The sequence below is a fragment of the Terrapene carolina genome, unplaced genomic scaffold (assembly GCF_002925995.2).
Source record: "Terrapene carolina triunguis isolate 2854851 unplaced genomic scaffold, T_m_triunguis-2.0 Scaffold926, whole genome shotgun sequence".
Taxonomy (NCBI): Eukaryota; Metazoa; Chordata; order Testudines; family Emydidae; genus Terrapene; species Terrapene triunguis.
This window is the reverse complement of record NW_020665277.1, coordinates 4,615,834-4,640,111: the sequence shown is the minus strand read 5'-3', so window position 1 is coordinate 4,640,111 and position 24,278 is coordinate 4,615,834. Positions and strand designations below refer to the sequence as shown.

Here is a 24,278-nt window from a genome sequence, read left to right as displayed (position 1 = left end):
CCTGTCACGGATGGTCTAGAAAATACTTAGTCCTGCCTCAGTGCAGTGGACTGGACTAGATGACCTATCTAGGTTCCTTCCAGTCCTCCATTTCTATGATTCGAAATAAGACTATAAAATCGTTGCCTGTCACTATGGATTCTTCTAGATATTTCTACAGTGCACAGCTTGTGGAGCCCTGATCCTGACTGGGGCCTCAGTCATAATATAAATACTAATAATCTCTCAGATTGTCTAAAGTGGGTCTCCAGCTATAAATACGAATACTAGTATTAATCTAATTTTAAAATGCACAGATAAATATAGTAACACTGTTGTGGGGGGGAAGAGGAGGGTGGCAGTCTATTCAGCTTTTACATTACTGAAAAATACTCTGAGGACCAGAAGGGGGGGGGGAATTGAGGTATCAGCAACAGTTGCACCTTGATTTATTTTTTACAAACTTCAAAATTGACATTTGTTACAGTTTAAGCAGTTTTCTATGGTTCTTCCTGAAGACAATCCCTTTCCATACCTAACGCTTCCCCCCCTTTGTGCTCTGGTACCAATAAGAGGGAGAGACAGCAGAGACAAGTGTGAAGTGAGAGATACATTGTACCCTTTTGCAATTAGTATGTAACAAAATAAATGTTACATTTTTCATAAGAAAACAAATCACAGATTTTAAATATACATTAAAAGGAGCAACAACTTTAAAGTTAATGTAATTAAAAATAAAGTCATACATCTCTTTTTCAAGCTCTGCATTCAGTGCTGTAATCTGTTTTAAACAATTCTGCTCATTTTCAATGGCACCAGTTAACCGTACTTCCAAATCATGTACTTCTTTCTGCAGAAAAAAAGTCACAAATGCTTATGCATTTATAATATATAGTTTCTGAATACTGCTGCAAAGAAACAGACAACCCAAAACTTCATAATAAATAAACCTATGGATATCTGTTAGCCAGATTATATTTATATAGCATTATATGGACTACTATGAGATATTAAATGTTTGTATTAAAACATTTCATAGATACACACTAGGCCAATCCTCTCCCTAGCGCATAGCCTGAGTAACCAGGCTATAAGTGTTTTGTTTGGGTGCATGGGTGGGCACATGCACTCCTCACAAATCCAATGGAAGTTTGGGAGTACAAGGAATTCAGGATAGCGCCTTCAGTGAGGAATACATAATATGTTATTAAGATGTATATGCAAGGGATGTGCTACAAAGAGGAGGGCAGAGCACACCCACCCATCCCTCCATTCCATCACCAATACAGAATCCCAGAGAAACAGAACTCCATAATAGTGGGAAAGGAGGGCAGGTCATAGAATCCATGTGGACAATACATGTCAAAGAAACGCAGTTACTGTAGGGTAAGTTACCATTCTTTCTTCTCTGAGAGACTGGCCACATGGATTCTACTCTTGGTGACTCTCAAACATTTGCTTGGTTGAGGCTACTGGGAGTCCTATTTAGATAATGTCAGGAATCTTCCAACTGTGTGGACTAACATGCTCTGAACAAGATCACTCTCTGAAAACTGGTACCCCTTTCATAAATGAGCTGTTTGAAAGACTGCTCTGGCAAGGTTTTCGGAAAGTTGGACCTCTGCAGAGCTTACAACCTGGTAAGGATCTGGGTAGGAGACTACATTCCATACCAGGGCTGGCCATTTCAAGCATCTGATCATGCTGTTTTGCATTGTGCAACATTCCCTGCAACCTTCCAGCATTTCTTTAATGACATTTTCAGGGACATGCTGGACCAATTTGTTGTCATTTTTCTAGATGACATCCTCATTTTCTCCGAAAGTCAGGATCTCCATGATCATCACATGTGCATTGTCTTGGAGAGACTCTGCCAGACCTCTACGCAAATCAAGAGCAATGTGAGTTTGATAAGGATACAATGGAATTCTTGGGATTTATTGTCTCACCCGTGGCAGCAATATCCGACTGGGCCATATCCAAGGATGTATGCAATGATTCCTGGGGTTCACCAATCTCTTCAGGCAATTTATTAAAGGATTCTCTAACACTGGTTGCACCCAAAATGGTGATCCTACGAACAGTGGCCTGGTTTACCTCGTCGACAGCAGCTCAGTTGGCTTTTGATCAACTAAAATCGGCATTCACCTCAGCACCAATTCATGCAGATCCTACTAAACCATTTACGATTGAGGCGGATGCCTCAAATTTTGCCACGGGTGCAATACTATCTCAATACATGGGCACCTGCAACCAACTCCGCCCCTGTACCTTTTATTCTCAGAAGCTAACCCTGGTGGGGAAAAAATTATGATATTTGGGATAAGGGGCTATTGGTTATTAAGGCAGCTTTCAAGGAATGATGACACCTCTAGAAGTAGCCCAGTTCCTGCTCGAAGTCCTGACAGACCACCAGAACTTGGAATACCTATGGATTGCTAGACATTTTAACCATTGCCAGATCCACTGGTCTCTCTTCTTTTCTCACTTTGCCTCTGTTGTAAGTTATCACCTGGTGACAAAAACGGGAAGATAGATGCCTTGTCCCACAAAGACAATATCTTGAAGCAGGCGATGAATTCTCTGCCACCATGCTCAAGATGTCCAGCTTTGTCAACAAGATGACTGACAGCAGTCTGACTTTCTCCATCTACTCCCTGCCCTCCAACGACACATTCACAACCCAGATCTGACAGACTCTGAACAATGTGGGTACCCAACCTGAGTCAGAGTTCTGACTACAAAATGGCCTCCTCTACCACAAGAGTTGTATTTCTGTTCTGGAGGGATAAGTTAGGCTTCAGGTATTGAAACAATGCTACAATTTGCTGCCTGCAGGGCATTTTAGCCAATTCAAGACCTGGGATCCAGTTTCAAGGAGCTTCTGCTAGCCAAGAGAATAAGCTTTCATCAAGAATTATATAAGGTCCTGCGACCTCTGTACCCATACCAAAAACCCAAGTTCAAGACCCTTAGGTCTCCTTCCGCCTTTGCCCACACCTCCACATGCTTGGTCTACTATATCAATGGACCTCACTGTAAATTTCCACACTCCCAAGGGACACTCAATAATCCGGGTCGTCATTGACCTCCTAACAAGAAGAGAGCTCCTCAACCCGTTCTATACTGTTCCTACTACATGAGATGTCTTGGCTCTTCATGGAAAACATCTTCTGCTACCACCAATGGGCATTTTATCAGACCAGAGTCCTCAGTTCAGCTCCTGATTTTGTCAGGAATTTCTCAGACTCCTTGGCATCAAGTCTCTCACCTTGTCTACCTATCACCCAGACTAATGGGCAAATGGAAAGGGTCAATCAAATCTTGGAGTAGCATCTTCACTGCTTCCTGAGTTACCACCAATGTTACTGGCTTTCCCTGCTGTGCTACGCAAAATAGTCCATACTTTGCACGTTAGGGCTTTCACCCCTGCTTCCATTCACACTTACCTGTGAGTTTCCCAGTACGGCAGCTGCTGCAGATTTGGTCTCCCACCTAACTTGCAGCTCAAAGAACACCTGCAGTCCCCTAAAGAAGCCCCAGACCAAGACTGCTAATCTGGATGTAGGGGGAGAAGATTGGGCTCTCTGCCCAGAACCTTAAATTGAGCTGATTTACCAAACTAGACTACCAATATCTGAGTCTTTCAAGATTGTAGAACAGATGAACCCAGTGACCTTCAGGTTACAGCTGCCCAAGTCCTTGAAGATACACTCATCCTTGACATCTCACTTTTAGAGCCTTACACCAGGAACCCATACCCAAACCGCTCTAATCTGCCACCCATAACAGTCTGCAGACAAGAGGAGTATTTTGTCCATTGAATCCTCAACTCTCAACAAGTTAGGGAAAGGCTCCAGTACCTGGTGGACTGGAAAGGCTACAGGCTGGACAAGCAGTCTTGGTAACTGACAGAGAACATCCAAACCCCAGACTTATTATGAGAGTTTCATCGGAAGTACCCAGAAAAAAACAGGCCCCAAGTAAGTGCCCTTGAGGCAGGAGCACTGTCAGGAATCAGGGTCTGCAGCGGAGCCAGTCTTTGGTCAACCTAACAAGCACAGCTGGCCTGTATTAGGCTGCCTGACTGGGACAGCAGAGGCTGCCTGAGCTGTAGTGGAGTGAGTTCTAATGAGACTAGGTGCATTTAACCTGGTTGAATCATAACATGTCCCTATACAGCTGGAGACCCACTTTAGACAATCTGAGAGAACATAAGTTGCCCCTTTACCCTATCAGCAAAGGCCACAAATAATCTGTGTTTCTCTGAACGATTCTGTCAATGTAAAAAGACAGTGCTGTTACTGCATCAAGTGTGCAAAGTTTAACTTCATCTGTGTTGAGTGAGACTTGTGGAAGAAAAATGAAAGTCAGATAAATTGGTTCCTCTGGAATTCTGAATCAACTCTAGGCAGGAACTTGGGACAAGACCTGAGAGTACCCATGTCCTTATGAAATACTGTAGACAGGGACATGCCCTGAGGGCCTGAATCTCCCCTAACTTTTGATGTGATGTAATGGCTACTAAAAAGGCAATATTCACTGATAGGTGGTATAGGAAACAGGTTGCAAAGGGAAGAAGGGGAGGCCCCCCATCAATCTTGTTAATAATATATTGAAGTCAACCAGTCTGACACCACCTCCTTCAGTTGTTTGCCCCATGGTCTCTCTCTCTCTTGCTGGACTCAATTGCTCCTTCCTCATGACTCAGGGTGCACCCTCTTTATGACTTGGCCCTCTAGTTATAGTTTTCCTCTTTCAGGGTATCAAAGTCCCTCTGGACTGTCTGAATTAGTCTTCAGCACATTCTGGGCAGTGGAGCTACCTTCCCAGTAGCTGGTAGGGAAACATGGGTCAGCCCACTACTCCAGGTTCCAGTCCAGGGGACTGATGTCTAGCAACCATAGTCTATGTAATCTGTCCTGGAACTGAATAGGACCATCCCCTCAAATGGCAGATCTTCAATGGTTGCTTGGACCTCTTTGGGGATGCCCAACGCCTGCACCCAAGATTCTCAGCATTGTGATAGCCATGGCTGTGGACTGGGTGGCCGTGTCCAACTCATCCATGGTTGCCTGTAATGCCACTTTGCCTATCATCTGCCCTTCTCTCACTTCATCCTTCAGTTCAACACTGTAGTCCTGCAGTAAATTGGAAAGGAATGGGGGTCACACTTTCCCACACCAAGAAGCTGTATTTCATGAATAACACCTGTTAATTTGCCATGAGGAACTGCAAGAAGGCCAAAGAGTATGCCTTCCAACTGAAAAGTTTCTTTGGATTCTTGTCCTTTGGCAGGCCTTATTTTCTCTTGTAAACACCAGTAAGAGTGACCTTGGGATAGTGTGTGCACAGAACTGATTGAGCCCCTTCAGTGGTACTTAATACCACTTTTCAACCTGAAGTCAGAAGGAGTGAGGCTCAGGTATTCCAAGGTGCTTGCAGAGTACAAATTGTCATTAATAGGTAAGGCAATTATTGTGGACAGTATGTAACTCAAATGTCAAATAGTTTATGGATATTCTTTTGGATTATGTTTGTTTTGACAGCCCAGGTATCTGCAACTTCAGACAAGAGTTCCTGGAATACCCAAAAGTTATCCACTGTTGGCACCAGGGCCAAATCGATAGCCTCATCAGGTGAGGAAGAGAATTCCCTGGGCATTGAGGGAAACTGGAGTGTCTCCCTAGCCTGCCCTATTGGCTCTTCTTCCTGCTCTTCCAATTCCGGTGAGGAAGTGACAACAGATAGCAAGATCTCCTTCTCCCCCTCGTGGAGGCTTTTACCATGGGGAGTGACTCCAGGGCTGATGGGACGGCAGGCCCCATGGGCAATACAGCCATGGTGGCATCTCATATTGATACTGTCTAGGTTGTGGGTGGTCCATTCACTACCATTTTGCAGAGGGCCAGGTACTGATTGTCCTTTGGGTATCTCCTAGGGTATCATTCCAGTTTCTCTGAGGAGGACTTGCTGTTGTAGCCAGGAGAGGAAAAGGAGAAAATCTTCTTCAGGAATGGTGGTGCCATCAGGTGTGGGTCCAGCAAGGATGGTGCTGGTACAAGTACCAGGGTCAGTACTGGTACCAATATTGGTGCTTGAGACACAGTGAAAGTGAAACCCTCAAACCTTGGTGCCTGAAGTGATTTCTTAGTCAGTGTCATGGTCGGGGCTTGAAGGTATCTCAGTGCCAAAGCTGATATAGGGGCCAAAGTCTCTCTGGCTTTCTTTGATATTGGTGCCCTGCCACTGTCTCTGGAACTGGAATGCCTCAGTAATATGTCTTTGGACTTAAAGACCTCCTTCCAGGGAACCCATGATTTTCACTGCTGCAAATGCAGCTTCAAGCGCTCTGTGCTGGATTCAAAATGTCCTGGGCTTCTCTCTTCCAGTGTCAGTGCCGAGGAGGTCAGCTCTGATGTTCTCCTATTCGAGAGAATGTTTATGTCAATTCCAATCAGGTGTGCGCACGCACGTGCACAGTAGCTGGAAGATTTTTCCCTTAGCAGCCACCGTAGGGTCGGCCTGGGCGCCCCCTGGAGTTGCGCCTTCATGGCGCCCAATGTAGATCTCTGCTGACCCGCCACTCCCTTAGTTCCTTCAGACCGCCAGTGACGGTAGCTGGAACTTCCCCGGCTCTTGCTCCAGCAAGTGGCTTAGCAGCTCCACTCTCATTGTATTCTTCTTGTTTAGTCAGTTAGTTTAGTTTGTTACCTAGTTAATTTGTCATATGTTCCGTTATGGGGGTTCTCCCTCCTGCTTCCCACTCTCGTTGCCACCTGGGGCATGCCGCGATCCCTGGGTTTCAAGACCTGCAAGGACTGAGTGAAATGCATGCCAAAGAGTGATCCCCCACACATCTTGTCTACAATGTCTGGGCGAAGGTCACCAAAAAGACCACTGTATAATCTGTCGGGAGTTCCAACCAAGAACCCTGAGAGAGAGCGAGCAGCAGCTTAAAATCCTCCTCATGGAGGCAGCTCTTCAACCACAGTCGGACCCCACTCCGGGGACCCTACCACCAGAACGTTGTCTTCAGTGTGGAGCGTGCCGGCGCCCTCTTCAAGAGACCAGGCACCAAAGAAAGACGTGCCCAAGGAGCCTCAGCACCATCATGGAGCGTCTCGAGGACACTTCAGCCTTCGGCACGGGTCCCAGTCGCCAGTGCAGAAAAAGGAGAGGGTTTAAAGGGGTCGATCCCCAATACCTAGACCCAGAGACCAGCCATCAGTAGCACCACAATAGGGCCCCGGCTTTGAGACACTAGGGGTGGCCATGTCGACGCCTGCTGAGGCGAGGCAGTCGAGTCCGGACCAATCATGTTTGCCGAACCCCTCAGAGAGCCTGCCGCTTCCGTCCAGTCCTGAAGCATTTGGGGCAGTGCAGAACCTGCTCAGACTCACTGCACTGTTCTCGCCACCCACACAGGAGAAGACGTTGGCATCGCAGGCTCCATCCCATACTGTGCAGTCTAAGGAAAAGCCGGCTATAACAACACGCTGTTCCCCGTCGCCAACCACAGATGCCAGCACCTCCATCCAGGGAGCAAAGTCCCCGGACTCCCGATGCTCCACATCAAAAGGTGCAGCGCCACCTTGGTCCTCATATTCCGAGGCTTCTGAGTCGGACTCGTACCGCTCCGACTATAGTGGGAGCAGAAGGTCATCGCTCCAGGCACCATAGGAGGTCCTGACCGAGGCAGTGGGCCCCTCAATGGCAGAACCCAGCTCAGTTGCCCTTCTGGACTCCATGGGGTTTCCACCAAGCCCAGGATTGGAGACAAGGCCCTCGCTCGGGTGCCACTTCAGTTGTGTCTGCTACCTTTGTCCCACCACGGCTGAGCAGCTACTTCCGGTGTTGATGCTGGCGTCTGAGTCAACATTGCCGATGTCGGCACCAACAGCAGCAGCCCCTTCGGCAGTGCGCTCGGCTCCAGGGGCTCAGGTCACGACACCAACAGCACCCTCGGCACTGACTGTGGCACCGGCCCCTGCTAAGGCACCGACACTGCCATCAACACTGCCTGCACCAATGTCGATGACCACCATGGCGCAGACACACTACCTAACCGTGCCTCTGGCACCGACCTGGGGGGCGATGTCGACGCTGGTGCGCTTCTCAACACCAAGACCAGCCCAGCCCATCACTGTCCCCACTGGCTCATGTGATTCCTCCGGCGGGGATGGAAGGGAACAACCACCTCCCTTAGTGGCTGCCTCCTCATCTTCCCCAGATGAGGCGCTTGCAGGCTCTACCATTGCCTCAGCCCTGGAAGACTCCAGGATATTGCAGCAGTTGCTCCGCCGGGTCGCACAGGGTCGGAGCATTAAGGCAGAAAAAGTTAGGGATGATGCAGACTCTATGGTAGACATCCTGCCCCCTTTGGGCCATTCCCATATCGTCTTACCACTAATTAAGACCTTGGTCACGAACAACACATCTTGAAGAACAGTTACAAGAACGTGAATAACCGTTCTTTTGCAGTACTGGAGTACCCATCAGTTCTAGGACTCCTGATGCCAGTGTCAACTTTCTTCCAACTCTTCTCCCTGCTGGAATCAGAAGTGTGCCGAGTTGCCAGGGCACTTGCAGAGGAGAGCCTCCTTGGTTCCTGACAGGACATTTCTTCTCCTGGATTTTTAAATGTAATATATGTAATGTAAAAACTCATAAGAACACTAAAATGGTGATACTGGGTCAGACCAATGGTCTATCTAGCCCAGTATCCTGTGTTCCGACACTGGCCAGTGCCAGATGCTTCAGAAAGAATTAACAAAGCAGGATAATTATGGAGTAATCCATTCCCTGTCGTCCAGTCCCAGCTTCTAGCAGTCAGAGAGAGGTTTAGCAACACCTGGAACATGGCATTGCATCTCTGACCATCTTGGCTGATAGCCATTGATGGGCCTATCCTCCATGAACTTATCTAATTCTTTTTTGAACCCGATTATACTTTTAACCTTCACAAAATCCCCTAGCAACGAGTTCCACAGGTTGACTGTGCATTGTGTGAAGAAGTACGTCCTTGTATTTATTTTAAACCTGCTGTCTATTAATTTCATTGCATGCACAATAATTTCTGTAAGTCACTAATCAGGATATTCAAGAGCATTATATCAATAAGATATTTCTGAGAAAAAAGTCACCCTTTCTACAGACCTCTCTGATTTGAAGAATATCCTTCATCTCTTTTTCTCTCTTTTGTAATTTTTCAATAGTGATCTCAAGATGTTTCTTTTCAGATAAAAGTTCTTGAACTTGTTCCTGTTTAAGAACATTGAGCTCAAAATTTACAAAATTAGGGCTTGGACATATAAAGAATACGCTTAATTGGCTAAATTCAACCCTAGTATACGTGAGCATATTTTTTAATATAATTTCTATTTACACAATCAAATGTAGGACCATAAGTAACATCGTGTAATAAATACATATACATTGCAACCAAGTTAGACTACATTAATGATTTGGGGAATCTGTCTATGTACAATTTATTAATTCTAGTTGATATTATGAAGTTGTTCTTATGAAATTGTTGTATCATGGAACGTGGATGTGGAATCCACCATTTTCTGCCAGACCAAGAGCAACAGTCAATCATTAAACCTTAAACTGTTGCCTATTAAGGTAGAAACACCTTGGGCCAATAGGTTGGCACAGGCTGGGAGAAGCTAGTCCCTCCATCTCCTCTCCAGAGAGGGGGAGTGGAAAATCCCCAGTAGCAAAGGAACCAGGTATTATTGGTGGGCCATATAACATGAGTGACAGACTCACTGAGACAAACAGGAAACTTTGACTGCAGTGAGGATGAAATGGACATGCCTTCACCTGGGAGGGGGTGTGGGGAGGAGCTGGGATGGTCCAGTTTAACTGTGGGACCAGCCAAGATCAGAGAAAGTTAGCTGACCTAGAAAGGCTGTGTAGTGACAGAAGGATCCCAGACACCGCAGAGGACTCTGCCCATGCCCAAAAAAACTCTTCAAAGTGGTAACAAAATTGAGGCAAGGAAAACACAAATAGGTGTATTTATTATTTAATCTAAATCTGCCTCTCTCTCGTGCTGTTAAGTAAAGAGTAAGTGTTTTAGAATCCTGTGCACAATCTGACTGATGGCTTTCACTATCACATGCCCCTGAAGGGTTAAACACAAGGCTAACACATTCAATAGGATTCTAGGGAACAAGCAAGAGCTGCTGGGGAGGCTTGCAGGAGATGGCACTCGTTTCAGGAGATATGCATTTGGACCATAGCATCCCCACTGCCAAAAGTTGTCAGACACAAAATCTGCACTTGGAGTGCCTAAATGCCCAAAGCCAGGGACAATGCTAACCACCACCCAGCCCCAGCAAACTAAAGGCATGTGGGAGTCAGTATTTGCATCCCCTCACTGCAATCTGTTGAGTGCCTAGCAGGGGAAGCTTAACCAGATCTGTAACAAGGAGTCACTGCTGGCCGAATCTAGGATTCATAGGACCTGTAGTTGTCCCTAGGGTGACCAGATAGCAAGTGTGAAAAATCAGGACACTTTGCGAGGGCTTGGGCTGTGTGTATAGTAGCATATATAAGACAAAACCCCTAATATCAGGACGGTCCTGATAATATTGGGAAGTCTGGTCACCCTAGTTGGCCCCTCAGTCTGTTCTAAGGGGAAGAACCCTCCCCACCTGATCGAATGATGTGGGATACAATTCCAGTGAAGGAATTGTGGCAACTGGGGCCCTGAATCCTTTTTATAGCTTCAGACCCCTGAAGGTTTTGTCTATAAAGGGGCACTTGTAGTGCCCCAACAGGCACTGCTATCTACAGTTTGCCAACCTCTGTGAGCTGGGCATGCGCATCACTATAAATGAGAATCTTATGTACAGGCGATTCTCAAAGAAAAGCAACTTCCCTTGGGGGGAAAAATCGACAAAAATTAGCTATAACTTTTGAAATAGTTAATTCAAGAGGTAACATAAATAAAATGAAATTTTAAGTATAATTAACAAGAAAATCCACATGGTCTAACCTTAAACTCTGAGTGGTCAGAGTCCCTAATTTCTCTCTCTTTTATTAATATCATTTTTTCTGATTGTTCACACACTAGCTGCTGCTCCAAATCTTTTTGAAGTTTTACTGACCTCTCCTAAATAATAAAGGAAAATGTTTTAAAATGTATCTTTTAAAATGTACCAGTAAGCTGAGAAGATTTATTAAGTATATGGGTTATTTTCAGTCATATTTTTACACAACAAAGAATACATACTACTCCCTCTCCCGCATCCCGCCCTCACTCAATGTCAATGCTGGAAATGCCTCCCAACCCATGCCTGGGTAAACCCCACAGATGACGGAACGGAAAGAGGACCATGAAATTCACTATGAACCATACTATGCGAATCTAATAAAAATTAAGAGTACTCAGATAATACAGTGATTGGCACTAGTATAAGAATCTACTGGATTTAAGGAATTCATACTGGCAGTGTCACAGGTGACTGGCTCCCTTGTAAGAGGGGATGTGACCAGTTCCACCAATGCCCTAATTAATTAGCTCCTTCCCAGCCTGACACATGGGCCTTACAAAAGAGCTGAGGGCTGGCAGGCAAGTACTCCCGGGGAACCAGCCTGGGGGACAGTGTTCTGTATCAGAGAGACTCAAAAGTAGCCCAGAAAGCAGCAGAAAAGAGCGTTCAGAAAATAAGCTGAAGAGAAGCCCACAAAGGGCAGAAAAACACATTTTGTTTGTATGGACTTTTTAATAGGACTTTTGCTACCCCAGAAGGTGTTGTTTGTGACTTGACCAGAGGGCCAAGCCACATCTCCAGCACCAACTTGTGTATGTGGAGTTTATTAAAGAGGCTCTGAAGAAGAGGGAAACAGAGGCAGAGTACTACAGAGCTACCCCAGGCAAGGAGTGCTGGAGAGCAGGCACACTCTGTTAGAGGGTCAGCACCAGTTCCTGAAGGTACTTCCCTAAAGGGAAATTTCTAGTACATGTCATTCCCTTCCATAACGATTCACTGGGGAAAAGGTTGGTAGAACTGCAATTCCTTGTTATGCCTAACATACAGGAAAAAATAGTGCCTCGTAGGGAGAAAATGTAATTCCATTGAAGTATTTCCAATGGGAAATTCAAAAGTGTCTGTAAGCACCCACAAAAGGCTCACACACTTCCCGCAATCCCACATCATGTCTGTAAAAATGTGAAAAGTATATAGGATACCCTAGTGTGAGTACTTTGATGAGACTGTCTATGCTTCAAGCTGGAAGGTGTAAATTCCAGCTTGAGGAGACACACACACATTAGCTCTGATCACACTAGCATGCTAAAAATAAGAGGGTAGCCGTGGCAATGCAGGCAGCTAGTTGCCTCGAACATATACTGGCCTCTTGGACAGGTAAGTAGTTGGAGTGGCTAGCCCCACCTACTGCTCATGCCACTGCAGCTGCACTCTTATTTGTAGCACATTAGCTTGATCAGAAAAAGCACAAGTATGTCTCGTGTTGAAATGTATACCTTCCAGCTCAAAGTGTAGACATGCTCTTTGTTAAACATAATAGTCTCAAAATTCTATAGCACTTTTTGTGTGAAGTTAGAAGTTTAACAATCCATACTGAACACCAAAATAGACAGGTTTCAGTGGTAGCTGTGTTAGTCTGTATCAGCAAAAAAAAATGAGGAGTCCTTGTGGCACCTTAGAGGCTAACAAATTTATTTGGGCATAATTTATTTGGACAGTCGCTCTAAAAGAACTTAGATTCTAGTTTTACAAACTAAAAGTTACAGAAAAAACCGACCACAGTGGGGATCCCAGAAGGTGGCATTAAATCATTTTTTAAAATTATTATTGGAATTCATTTCACACTTCAGCCTCAAATGTAATGTCAGAGGAGTTCAACAGGGGTAGGAGTTTGCAAACATCATGGAAGAAATTAGTATTTAGAAAGGTATCTGAATGAAGACAGGGTGAATGCTTGGCATACCAAGACTAGGTCATCCCATCCATAGGAGATGGCATGCGAAAGGATGGAAGTGAAGAAGAAAATGAATAGGGCATCAAGGCTCATTTCATAGCCATACACAGGAAACAAACATAAGAGACGAAGTCCAAGACGTAGGCTATGGTGGAGTTGTGGAAGGCCCGGGCAAAGGGGAACCAGAAGTAGTATTCAGGGACTTCAAAAGAGATGAGTGAAATAGTCTAAATGATCGGTTAGAAAGTTAAGTTTAGTGGCAGCTTTTGAATAGATTGGAGATGGTTGATATGGGTCTCTAGGAAGCCTCTAGAAGGGACGCTGGACCCCAAACGAAAAATAAATGTCTTTAGACCAGTGGTTCTTAACCTGGGGTGCACGCATCCCCTGGGGGTGTGAGATGCCCTTTCTGGGGGTGAGAGACATGCCAGATTTTTTTAGAAGGTAAATCATCGAAAACACAAATTAAGCATAGGCACATAAGTACAACTACTTTGTTTCATCAAACCTATGTATTTATTAACATTATACATTTTTAATGATTACTGTGTTAAATTTTAACTGTGAAATTAAAATAAATATATAATTCTCTCTCTTTCATTCTATAGTTACAATATATCTAGGTTTAAAGAACTGACCTACTTCAATAATTTTTGATAAAGGGTGCGAGAATATATTTTTGAGAACCAAAGGGGTGCAGGCTGCAGTAAAGGTTAAGAACCACTGCTTTAGACTATTAACATGTAGGACAATTTATATTTACCAAGGCTTCTGTCAGATCTTCAAGTTGTGTTTCTTTGTCACTTTTTAGTTTGGCCATCTCTTCTACAGCAAATACAATGTAAAGATATAATACAAAATGGATACAATTTTATATATTATCAACATTGTTTTCCCCCTCAAAAGCTTTTTAGGCCCCAATTCAATAAAGTACTTAATTTTGTACAAATGTGTAGCTTTATTGACTTCATTGGCACTGCATGTGCTCAAAATTACAAAATGTACTGAAGTATCTTGCTGAATCAGGGCCAAACATATTGCCTTTTTATTTTTAGTTTCAAGTCATGTATGAAAATTAATTTATATTTTACCACTGAATATATTTTTCTATGGAGTTAAAAAAGACACTGGCCCAAATCCAGAAATCTTGACTCAAGGCTATATCCTGCTCTAAATTATAGCTTGGTAACATGACTTAATTGAAAGCTGAGCTGGACAAATACTTCAAAAAAGTACTAGTGAACATACATTTCAATAAAAATTAAATCATTCACTTCAGTGGTATTCACAAAGCTACTTATGTTTTCCACATACACATCTATAAGTGAATTGTTGTTTGCAAGAATGTACAGAGAAAGCTAGTTTCAGAATACTTATGCAAATGTCTTCTTGCACAAAGATTTGGACCACAAGTGTTCACATGGCTATCCTGAAATCTCACTGATTTTCCTCCTCCTGTTTGAATAGCTGCAACTTTTATTAACCAGGAAGTAAATTCCGTAGTACTGTTTTTTAGACACCAATCACACACCACAAATAATGATTGCTAATATTCAAGACAAACAGTTCAAAAAACACCTTTTGGCAGAAATATTTTTGCATAAGGCATATATATATAATTTATTTTATTTATTTATTTATAAGAATATTAAAGTAATGAAAATCTTAGGGCCAGCATTCTGGATCAATTCAAATTCTGCTTCGCAAGGGATCTGGGAAAAAGAAGAAAAGGTAGTTTATGTTGTCATCTTTCTACTTCCTCAATCCTGGAACCGATCCTCAGTATAATTTAGAGCAGTCTAAAAAAGACAGGCACTCATCAACATTACACCACCAGAGGATCTCCCACACATTGATCATACACATACTACATCATGAATCAAAATACAAGACACTGGAGTGGGTATTATACAGATAACACCAACCTTCTCAGAGAACTAATACTGATCTTTTTACCTGTAACCAGCTCTTGCAAAACAACTTATTCCTTTTTTGGCAAATCTTACCCAGTTCAATAGATTTATTTTGGAGCTCTGAGGCAAGTATTTCTGACTCTTCTTCAAGTTGCTTCAATCTATTTAAAAGCATAATTAAAAAACAATATTTTTCCATGTAGGATTTAAACTAGAAAAGTCAGTCATATTTCTATTGGAAATACAATATGTCTTTCTGCCTGCTAACAAGCAGATAGGTAAATATACTATGCATATAGGCAAGTAAGCTGTGAGAAATTTAAGTAACAAACATTCTTTCAACATGTTGCTTGAATACCAGGCATAATAAAATTACACCTCTACCCCGATATAACGCTGTCCTCGGGAGCCAAAAAAATCTTAACGCGTTATAGGTGAAACCGCATTATATCGAACTTGCTTTGATCCGCCAGAGCGCGCAGCCCCGCCCCCCCGGAGCGCTGCTTTACCGCGTTATATCCAAATTCGTGTTATATCGAGTCGCATTATATCAGGGTAGAGGTGTAATTAAAAAAAATTAGTTAAAAATAAATTGATAAAAAGATACGTTCCCAACATTTAGATTTTTTTTAAAGTAAATGTTACATTTAAAAAAAAAAAATCATGTCCAGATTTTACCCTTAGACCACTATGAATCTGGAGTAATCATTGAAAAGTCAGTGCAGTTACTCCAGATTTACACCAATTTATGTGAGAGACAGTTTCTACTAGTGACATGACATTATAGTGCAATGCAGTCAATCTCCTGAAAAACTCCATTAAAAGAATTGAATAAAATACCCACTTTATAGATCAAATTCTAGTTTTGCTGAGATTAATTTTGATTACCATCAATTACTTCTTGCAAAAAACCCCAAACATTTTAATAACAAATGAAATGAAAGAACATTAAGTAGCACTAAAGAGTAATACTATTATATACCCACTGAATGTCCATATCACTACATTTATTATTATTGAATATTTCTATTGCAGTACTGCCTACAGGTCCCAACTGAGATTAGGGCCACATTGTGCTAAATACAACATAGACACACTAAAAGAAAGAACCGGTCCTAAAAAGCTAACTATTCAGAAAAAAAACCCCAAAGGATGTGGGAAATTAAGGATGATACTTTACAGGTAGAAAACTGAGGCACGGAGATTAGGTAGTTTACTCAAGGTCACACAGAAAACTCTACGGAAGAGCTGGGAACTGAACACTGTTTAGTGCCTTAAATCGCAAGATCATCCTTTCACTCTAAATGTAAAAATCTTTTTAACCTATTTTGTTCTCTTTTCAGCAACTCTTTCAAATTAGAAACAGCAATTTCAAATTCTTCAACCACTGAGGCATGCAAAGCCCTAGTTTCTTTAAGTTCTTCCATTTGTGCTTCTTTTTCTACAGTGACTTCAATTAAGGTTTTCATTGCAGTCCGTAATTCGGTTTCTAAACTCTTCTGAGCAGTCTAAATAGAAAGAAGTGTAAAAAAATAAAATTTGTTGTAAATATGTGTAAGACGTTACCCCCCATATTCTTAATGGAAATATGGTTATGATATGGGTATACATATCTGAAATGTACTTTATACAAGATGGCTCATGTAAGGTCTCATTGGGAAGCAGGGCCGGCTCCAGGGTTTTGGCCGCCCCAAGCAGCCAAAACAAACAAACAAAAAAAGCCGGGATCGCGATCGTGATCTGCGGCGGCAATTTGGCGGGAGGTCCTTCACTCCCAGGCGGAGTGAGGGACCGTCCGCCGAATTGCCGCCGAATACCTGGACGTGCCGCCCCTCTCCGGAGCAGCCGCCCCAAGCACCTGCTTGAGAAGCTGGTGCCTGGAGCCGGCCCTGTTGGGAAGGTTATGATTTACTGAATGTGTTTATCCAATTTGTATGCATGTATCATTTTTGTATCTGAAGCTGTCTCTGTATTTCAAATGTGCTACGTTGGATGAGGCCAAATAATGTTAGTGGCTTATTGAAGACAATGCACACAAGCATAAGGATTACCCCAGGAACTGTGTGCAATAGAAACCTCTCAGAGATCGCTCTACACAATGGGAACTGTTTGACCCAAGTCACAGCAAAAAAGCTTTCCAGCAAGTGGGGGGGAGATATAAAAGAGGGACAATGACAACATGAGTGGCCTTACCCTCCCTACAACAACACACCTGAAAATACCTGAGGAACAAAGACTGAACTGTGGGAAGTGCTGGTCTCAGGCTGGAAGGATTTTTAGCCTGTGTAAGAAAACCTGGGAAAGCCAAGGCAACTTGTGCCTTAAGAATCTGCCAGCCTGTTTATCACTCAGGGTGAGAATTTGCTAATTTGTATCCTACCTATCCAGTGTGTTAAACTCAGTTTGCGACTTTTGTTTATTTACTAAGGTAATCTGCTTTGTTCTGTTTGCTATCCCTTTAGACACTTAAAATCTACCTTTTGTAGTTAATAAACTTATTTAGTTTATTATTAAACCCAGTTTATGTAATTTCTAAGGGGGGGGAAGAAGTCGTGCACATCTCTCTTCACATTGAGGAAGAGGGCAGATTTTTATGAGCTTGCACTGTATAAAAAAAATCTGCACAGCGCAAGACAGTATTATTTTGGGTTTATCTCCCAAAAGGGGTGTGCACGTGAGTGCTGGGGGAGTCCTCCCACACAGAGCTGACTTCAGTCTGGCTGTAGCTGGGTGTGGCCCTACCTGTGTGTGTGTGTGCTGCAAGAGGCCGGGGAACCTAATTCAGCAAAACAGGGAGTGGGAATCCAGGCTGGTGGAGAAGGAGAGGTTCAGTGAAATCCTAGTACATCAGATGGCATCCCAGAAGGGGGGTCCAACTCGTCACAATGTGTAGTAGCAAGCAATTACAATTCAGGGTTTGGATGAAAAGTACTGACAATTGCTTGTACAAATTACACATTTACCTTATTTATATTACATTTTGATTTGTAAAAAAAAGTTAGAGCAAGTCATACCTCTGTTTTTTGCAGCAAAACTTTAGCTTCTTCCAGTTCTCCCATCAAATGTTTCTGTTTGCTCTGTGATTCTTTTAACATTTCTTTTTGTTGTTCTAAATGACAATTGTTACAGATAAGATATACACTAATGTTTCTAAACATTATGTCATGTACCAAACAATAAATTTGATTGTACTCTACAATAATTTGTACGATATATGCCACTTAAATAATTTATCTATCTCAACGGTTTAGGAGAGAGACATGAGACAGCACTGCATACATATCACTTTTCATTATGTAAATATAAAATACAAGGAGTACCGTACTTTATATATATTTTATTTATAAAATTTAATTAAATGTACCCATCCTAGGCACAACATGGTATAAAAAAAACACCTAACTATAAAACTTACAACCCTCCAAAATGAATATTAATTATTCCTCATCTACCCAATGAATTAGCACTCTCCTCACAATTTTACAAAGCGAAGGAAACAGAAATAACTTAATTATTGATAAAATGATATAATTTTGTGTCAAAAATCACTAAAAACATACCACTATTTTTAAGAAGTATTTAATTTAATTAAAAATGGCTGATTAACAGTTAAGAAGACTGAAGTCCTTTCTTTGTCCTTTGCAAGTTTCACTCAAAAACTCATTGACATGTCTCAACCATGAAATGGAAGACCCCTTCTAAAAGCAGTTCAATTTCCAACTCCATTCAATCCTTTGCCTTTTGCCTGCCTACAAGAATGTCAACTCTAATGCCATCTGTAATGGTATTTTTTGGAGATGTGGAAACATGTCCAATAGAGAAGAGTGAAGCCACCATTTATTTCATTGGCTGCTGAACAACTGCTGGAAACTAACAACTTTCAGTAACTAGGGACCTAGGGTGGTCTACACAAAAATTGTACCCTTTTAGCTATATTGGGATAGTTAAAATGGAACTCCTCCCACAGTGTGGACACAGTTATACCAGTATAGCTTATTCCTATAAGGGAATAAGCTATATTAGTATAACAGTGTCCACACTAGCAGTAAAAAAAAAAAAAAAACCACCACAAATAATAATAACTACACCCCCAAAACAAATTATTACATCGATACAAAAACTATGCGTCCATTATACCACTACAAAAGCTGCTGGCGTATTGAGACAAAAACAGCCTACCATGCTGAACAACACTGTGTCTCAATGTTCTTGTTCTCTCTCATCAATCTGTCTGTAACCATCTGTTGTCTCATTTTATACTTAGATTATGAACTTTTGGGAGCAGGGACTATCTTTTCTTTTGTTTGTACAGCACCTAGCACAATGGGGTCCTGGTCCATGACTGGGGCTCTTATTTAATAGAATAATAAATAATTGTAGACCAGACCCTAGAGATGAAAGTTTGAACATACTGTTATGGCATAAGGTGCTAATTGTTTGTCCATTAGGGTGCCAGTGATCTATAAAAGTCTATAATTAAAGAGACTGTGCGGATTAAAGCACTGGTCTGGCAGTTACAGCTTTGACACTCCTTTGTACTAAGAAGCAGGTGAACAATGCCAAGGCTCACTTTTCCAGGCCTCGTGGTCTCAGTGAGTAGCCTTGGACTAAGGGTTTCACAGGTGTAATGTGCAGGGGCTGAGGGTGGGAAAAAAAGGACACAGGATGTGTTTAAAAGCAGCTGGGTTTGTTAGCAATTTGAGATTTTACCTGGGGTGAGAGGCGAGCAAGACAACTGCTTCTTAGGACTGAGACAGGGGCACCTTACCTGAGGTTTCTACAAAAAGTATATGCTTAATCGATGTTTGTTACCTATTCCATTCAAGGAAACAGCACTTGTGTATATTTTGTAAACAAACAAATCACACTAACAAAATACCCAATTCCCATTTCACCCAATTTCTGCTTCAAAACAGGAAAGTGATCTGCAAGGCCCCAAATTCCACCAGTGCTCAGTAAAAGAATAACACCACCATGATCAATCTCTAGCTTTTCTGTCTCTTTCACTATTACAAATAATGCTATTCGGATTATAATTCTTACCTGTTGCTTCTTCTAAATCAATAATCTTATCCCTTGATTCCTGCAACTGAACTGTGATGTCTCTCATTTTATTGTCTTTTTCACCACTTTGCACAGTCAAAACTGATAGCTAATGAAGTGAAGAGCAATTACAATATATAAATAACAAGGTCTAGAAAAGATTACTAACTTCATATTATTTTCACATTTGTACGTTATACGCAGGATTAGGATTTCATTACATAACTGTAGAAAAATGAATACTGCTCAAGAAAAAATAGGGAGGCATTAACCAAATGTCCAACAAAAAAAGGTGCTGCAGTCTAGAGACAGCAAATCTGCCATCAAAACTAGAGTGTAAGTTCCAACAGGATGGAGGTGTAGAAACTTATATTTAGGGAGAATGGAGTATCCGTTCAGACTCTCAAGTAGTCTCCTGCTGTCATTTCCTACACTTACATCAGTGCCTGGTCAGACTGCTTGACACTCCTCAGATCCATTCTCCCCATGAACCAACAGGTCCAACTTCTGACCCTTCTCAGATTTAAAAAAAAATAAAGAAATAAAACCTTCTTTCCACACTATTGATTACACTCCTAATACCACCACCACAAGTTTCCACAATCTGCCCACCTTCCTTGGCTCCCTCAATACCATGACAACACCCTATTCCCTCTCCTAGTCTCAGTATTCCTCTAGTCAGTCCCTGGTCTGATCTGTTTCCTGATCCTTCCTCCCAGCTTCTGCATCATTGTCCTTCCCCCATCTCTTCTTCACCAGCAGATGTGGAATGAACCTTGCTCAAATATGAGGACTGTCAGAACTCAGTACTTATTTTTATGGTGCTTTGTGGTGAAAAAAATAATAGCATATAACTCCCATTAACATTTTAATTCAAACACCACAAAGCAAAAAGCACACAATTTAAATATCACTTATAATAATAATTTTCATCCTTCAAAAGTACAAAATCTTTTACAGACAAAGCACCTTTTAAAGAACTATTTTGGTTTTTCTGCACTCCAACTAAATTAGTCAACAACAACAAAAATCAGTCAAAATTAGTTGAAATTTTTGCTCCATATAATGCAAATTATATTTCCAAATAAAAATGTACAAATTGGACTTTACACTAAACAAACCTGCTTTTCCTTGACATTTATTTCCATTTTGTATTCTTTTTCAAGCTGTTCTACTTTTTCTGCTGCTTCTTTTACTTCAGAAATAAAATAATGTGAATACTTAGTACTTAAACTAAATATACTTCAAGAAATCAAATATAATTATCATTTTAAAATATATGTATATTTGTATAGCTTTTTCATTATAGATTTACTGCTGAGGTTATGTTTGAAGCTATGAACCATTCAGAGAAAATATTTTTTGCACTGTCTCTCTACGTATTTATTCCAGTATTATGTAAAATGGGAAGTCAATGAGAATTTCATGTATAGAAATGATGCAAGGCTGGGGACTTAAGTGTAAATAAGCAATTAATGAGCCCAAATTTTTTGCTGGTATAAACCAGTGCAGCTTCATCATATATCAAGAAGGTAACTACAGAAAACAAGCAGTGCCATTGTGGGCTGGGCTCCATAATTAGAAAAACAGTGTCTGAAAGATGCTTATGGTGATATGTACTAATACAAAACCCTAAAACAGAAGTAAAACAAGAACAAATTTGACAGGCAGCAGCACAGACAGCTGCAGCGGCACAGGAGCCAACAAACAGAGCTGTAAACAGGGGAATTTGAGTGGGAGTTTGCAAGGGGAGTTTGGGGGGGAAGACTAAGAGGAAGGCAGAGGAATAGACAGGCTAGTGAAGGGAGTGTCTGGTGTTCTGGCAGTGTTTTGGTGCTCGTTGGGGGTTTGTTTTGCTGTGGGTGGTGGTGTTTTGGTTTGGTTTGTGTTTCACGGACTAACAGGATTTACGTGGGAAGGCTATGACAGATACAGAGGCAGCAACGGTAGTGACCCAAGCAGTGGAAGACACAATGAAGATGACTGGATGTGGAAGCTGCGGCATGTACATGATCCTGGAGGGGGTACCTGAAAAGAGTTTCGTCTGCATGAAGTGCCACCTGATAGAGCTGATGGAAGAAAAGATCAGAGGATTGGAGATGCAGGTGGAAACTCTGGTTGAGTTTAGAAGGGGGTTCGAGCAGATGATGGAGCAAAGACACGAGGAGGCTGAAGGGAAAAGCTCAGACTTGCAGATGGAAGCAGGACCAAATAACTCTGAGGGGAGACTGCTGGGTGAGGAAAGTGGACAGTGGATGCATGTGACTAAGAGAACCAGACAGAGGAAAAGACGGGCTAGTGAAGGAGAAATAGAGCTCAGGAACAGGTTTGCGAAGTTGGAAAATGAAGAAGGGGCACAGCAGGTGGTCATTGAAGGTGAGAGGGCAAGGAAGAAGAGAAGAGCAGCTAGTCCTATAGGAAGAGGGGAAGAGTCAATGGAGATAACACCAAATATGAGCCCCAGGAGGATACGGGATGGGTTACAGAGGATTTTAAGGGAGAATAGGAATCGAGAGGACTTGCAGCCAGAGGGAACAGAATTGCACCATCACCAGGAAAAGGCAGGTCTACGTGATTGGGGACTCCTTACTGAGAATAGACAGGCCTGTAACCAGAGCTGATCCAGAGAACAGAAGGGTGTGCTGTCTGCCAGGTGCTAAGATACAGGATGTGGACCTGAGGCTGAAGAGGATCCTAATGGGAGCAGGAAAGAATCCACTGATTGTCCTTCATATGGGAACAAATGATACGGCTAGATTCTCGCTGAAACGTATCAAGAGAGACTAGGCTAGGCTGGGGAAGACGCTTAAGGAAATCGAGGCTCAGGTGATCTTCAGTGGGATTCTGCCTGTTCCTAGAGAAGGGCAACAAAGGTGTGACAAGATTATGACGATCAATAGATGACTCAGGCAGTGGTGCTATAAGGAGGGCTTTGAGATGTATGGCCACTGGGAGGCATTCATGGACAGAGGACTGTTCCTCGGGATGGACTTCACTTGAGTAGGGAGGGAAATAGACTTCTAGGATGGAGGTTGGCAGAACTGATTAAGAGAGCTTTAAACTAGGAATTTGGGGGAGATGTCCAGGTAATCTCCACGCCGGATTTTAACATTGAGAGGGAAGAAAATGAAGTAAGAAAGGATACAGCCGTGGGTAGGAGAATGGACATAAGGAGGAAGGGTAGTGTAGATACCAGTCTAATAGGTGATACTGGCAGTAGAATGTCTGTGCCTAATCAAGTAAAGAATGTGAGCGAAGCCAAACAGCAAAAATTAAGATGTTTGTACACCAATGCGAGGAGCCTAGGTAAAAAAAAAAATCGAGGAACTAAAGTTACTGGTGCAGGAAGTGAAACCAGATATTATAGGGATAACAGAAACATGGTGGAATAATAGTCATGACTGGAGTACAGGTATTGAAAGGTATATGCGGTTTAGGAAAGACAGAAATAAAGGCAAAGGTGGTGGAGTAGGTGGTGGATTGAATATCAATGATGAGGTAGACTGTAAAGAAATAAGAAGGGATGGAATGGATAAGACAGAGTCTGTCTGGGCAAAAAATCACATTGGGGAAGAAAGCTACTACAGCCTCCCCTGGGATAGTGCTTGGGGAGTGCTATAGACCGCCAGAATCCGATCTGGATATGGATCGAGACCTCTTTAATGTTTTTAATGAAGTAAATACTAATAGGATTTGTGTGACCATGGGAGACTAACTTCCCAGATATAGACTGGAGGAGAAGTGCTAGTAATAATAATAGGGCTCAGATTTTCCTGGATGCGATAGCTGATGGATTCCTTCACCAAGTAGTTGCTGAACCAACAAGAGGGGATGTGTGGCAAGGCGACGACTCACGGGCACGGCGCCTCCTGCTGGTCGTCCTGGGAATGAGCTCTTCCAGCCCAAAGCGCCCTCTGCAGGCCGGTGTCTTGCCTGCCGCTGGCCCCCGTGTCCCTCCCGGACCCCGGTGCCCCTCTACGTCAGGGTTCTGCCCCAGCAGTAAGCCACAATCTAGGTCCCCCCACCCAGGGGAAACCTCAACCCTCTATCCATCTTGCCTCAGTGGCTACTGCCAGTCACCATCTAGCCCCCACTCACTGGGGCAGACTGCAGTCTGTAAACCATTCATCATTAGCAAGGGGGGGGTTAGGACCTGCTGCCTTTGTCTATCTCTGGGCTGCCCTTCTGCAGCCCCAGTACCTTTTCATAGGCCCTTTTCAAGGCCTGCAGCCTGAGGTTTTATCAGGCTGGAGCTCCCCAGCTCCCTCTGCCCTTTCCCAGCACTGCTCCACCTCAGGTACCCTTCTCAGCTTGCAGGCAGCCAGGTCCTTGTCTCTCAGAAGCCAGAGAGAGAGACTCCCTTTTTGAGCTCCTGGCTCACAGCCC

The 24,278-nt window shown here is 42.8% G+C and overlaps 1 protein-coding gene across 1 annotated transcript in view; it reads right to left on the bottom strand.

The window, feature by feature from the left end:
- The window catches only part of SYCP1 (synaptonemal complex protein 1), a 64,698-nt gene that overhangs the window by 26,273 nt on the left and 14,147 nt on the right, over window positions 1-24,278 (bottom strand). Inside the window, exons 9-16 of the mRNA XM_029913816.1 lie at window positions 21,014-21,087; window positions 19,893-20,001; window positions 17,864-17,958; window positions 16,173-16,357; window positions 14,943-15,010; window positions 13,700-13,761; window positions 9,139-9,243; window positions 726-829 (exon numbers count right to left, since the gene is read on the bottom strand). Of these exons, the coding sequence (XP_029769676.1) occupies window positions 726-829; window positions 9,139-9,243; window positions 13,700-13,761; window positions 14,943-15,010; window positions 16,173-16,357; window positions 17,864-17,958; window positions 19,893-20,001; window positions 21,014-21,087 (802 nt within the window). The remainder of the gene's footprint in view (window positions 1-725; window positions 830-9,138; window positions 9,244-13,699; window positions 13,762-14,942; window positions 15,011-16,172; window positions 16,358-17,863; window positions 17,959-19,892; window positions 20,002-21,013; window positions 21,088-24,278) is intronic.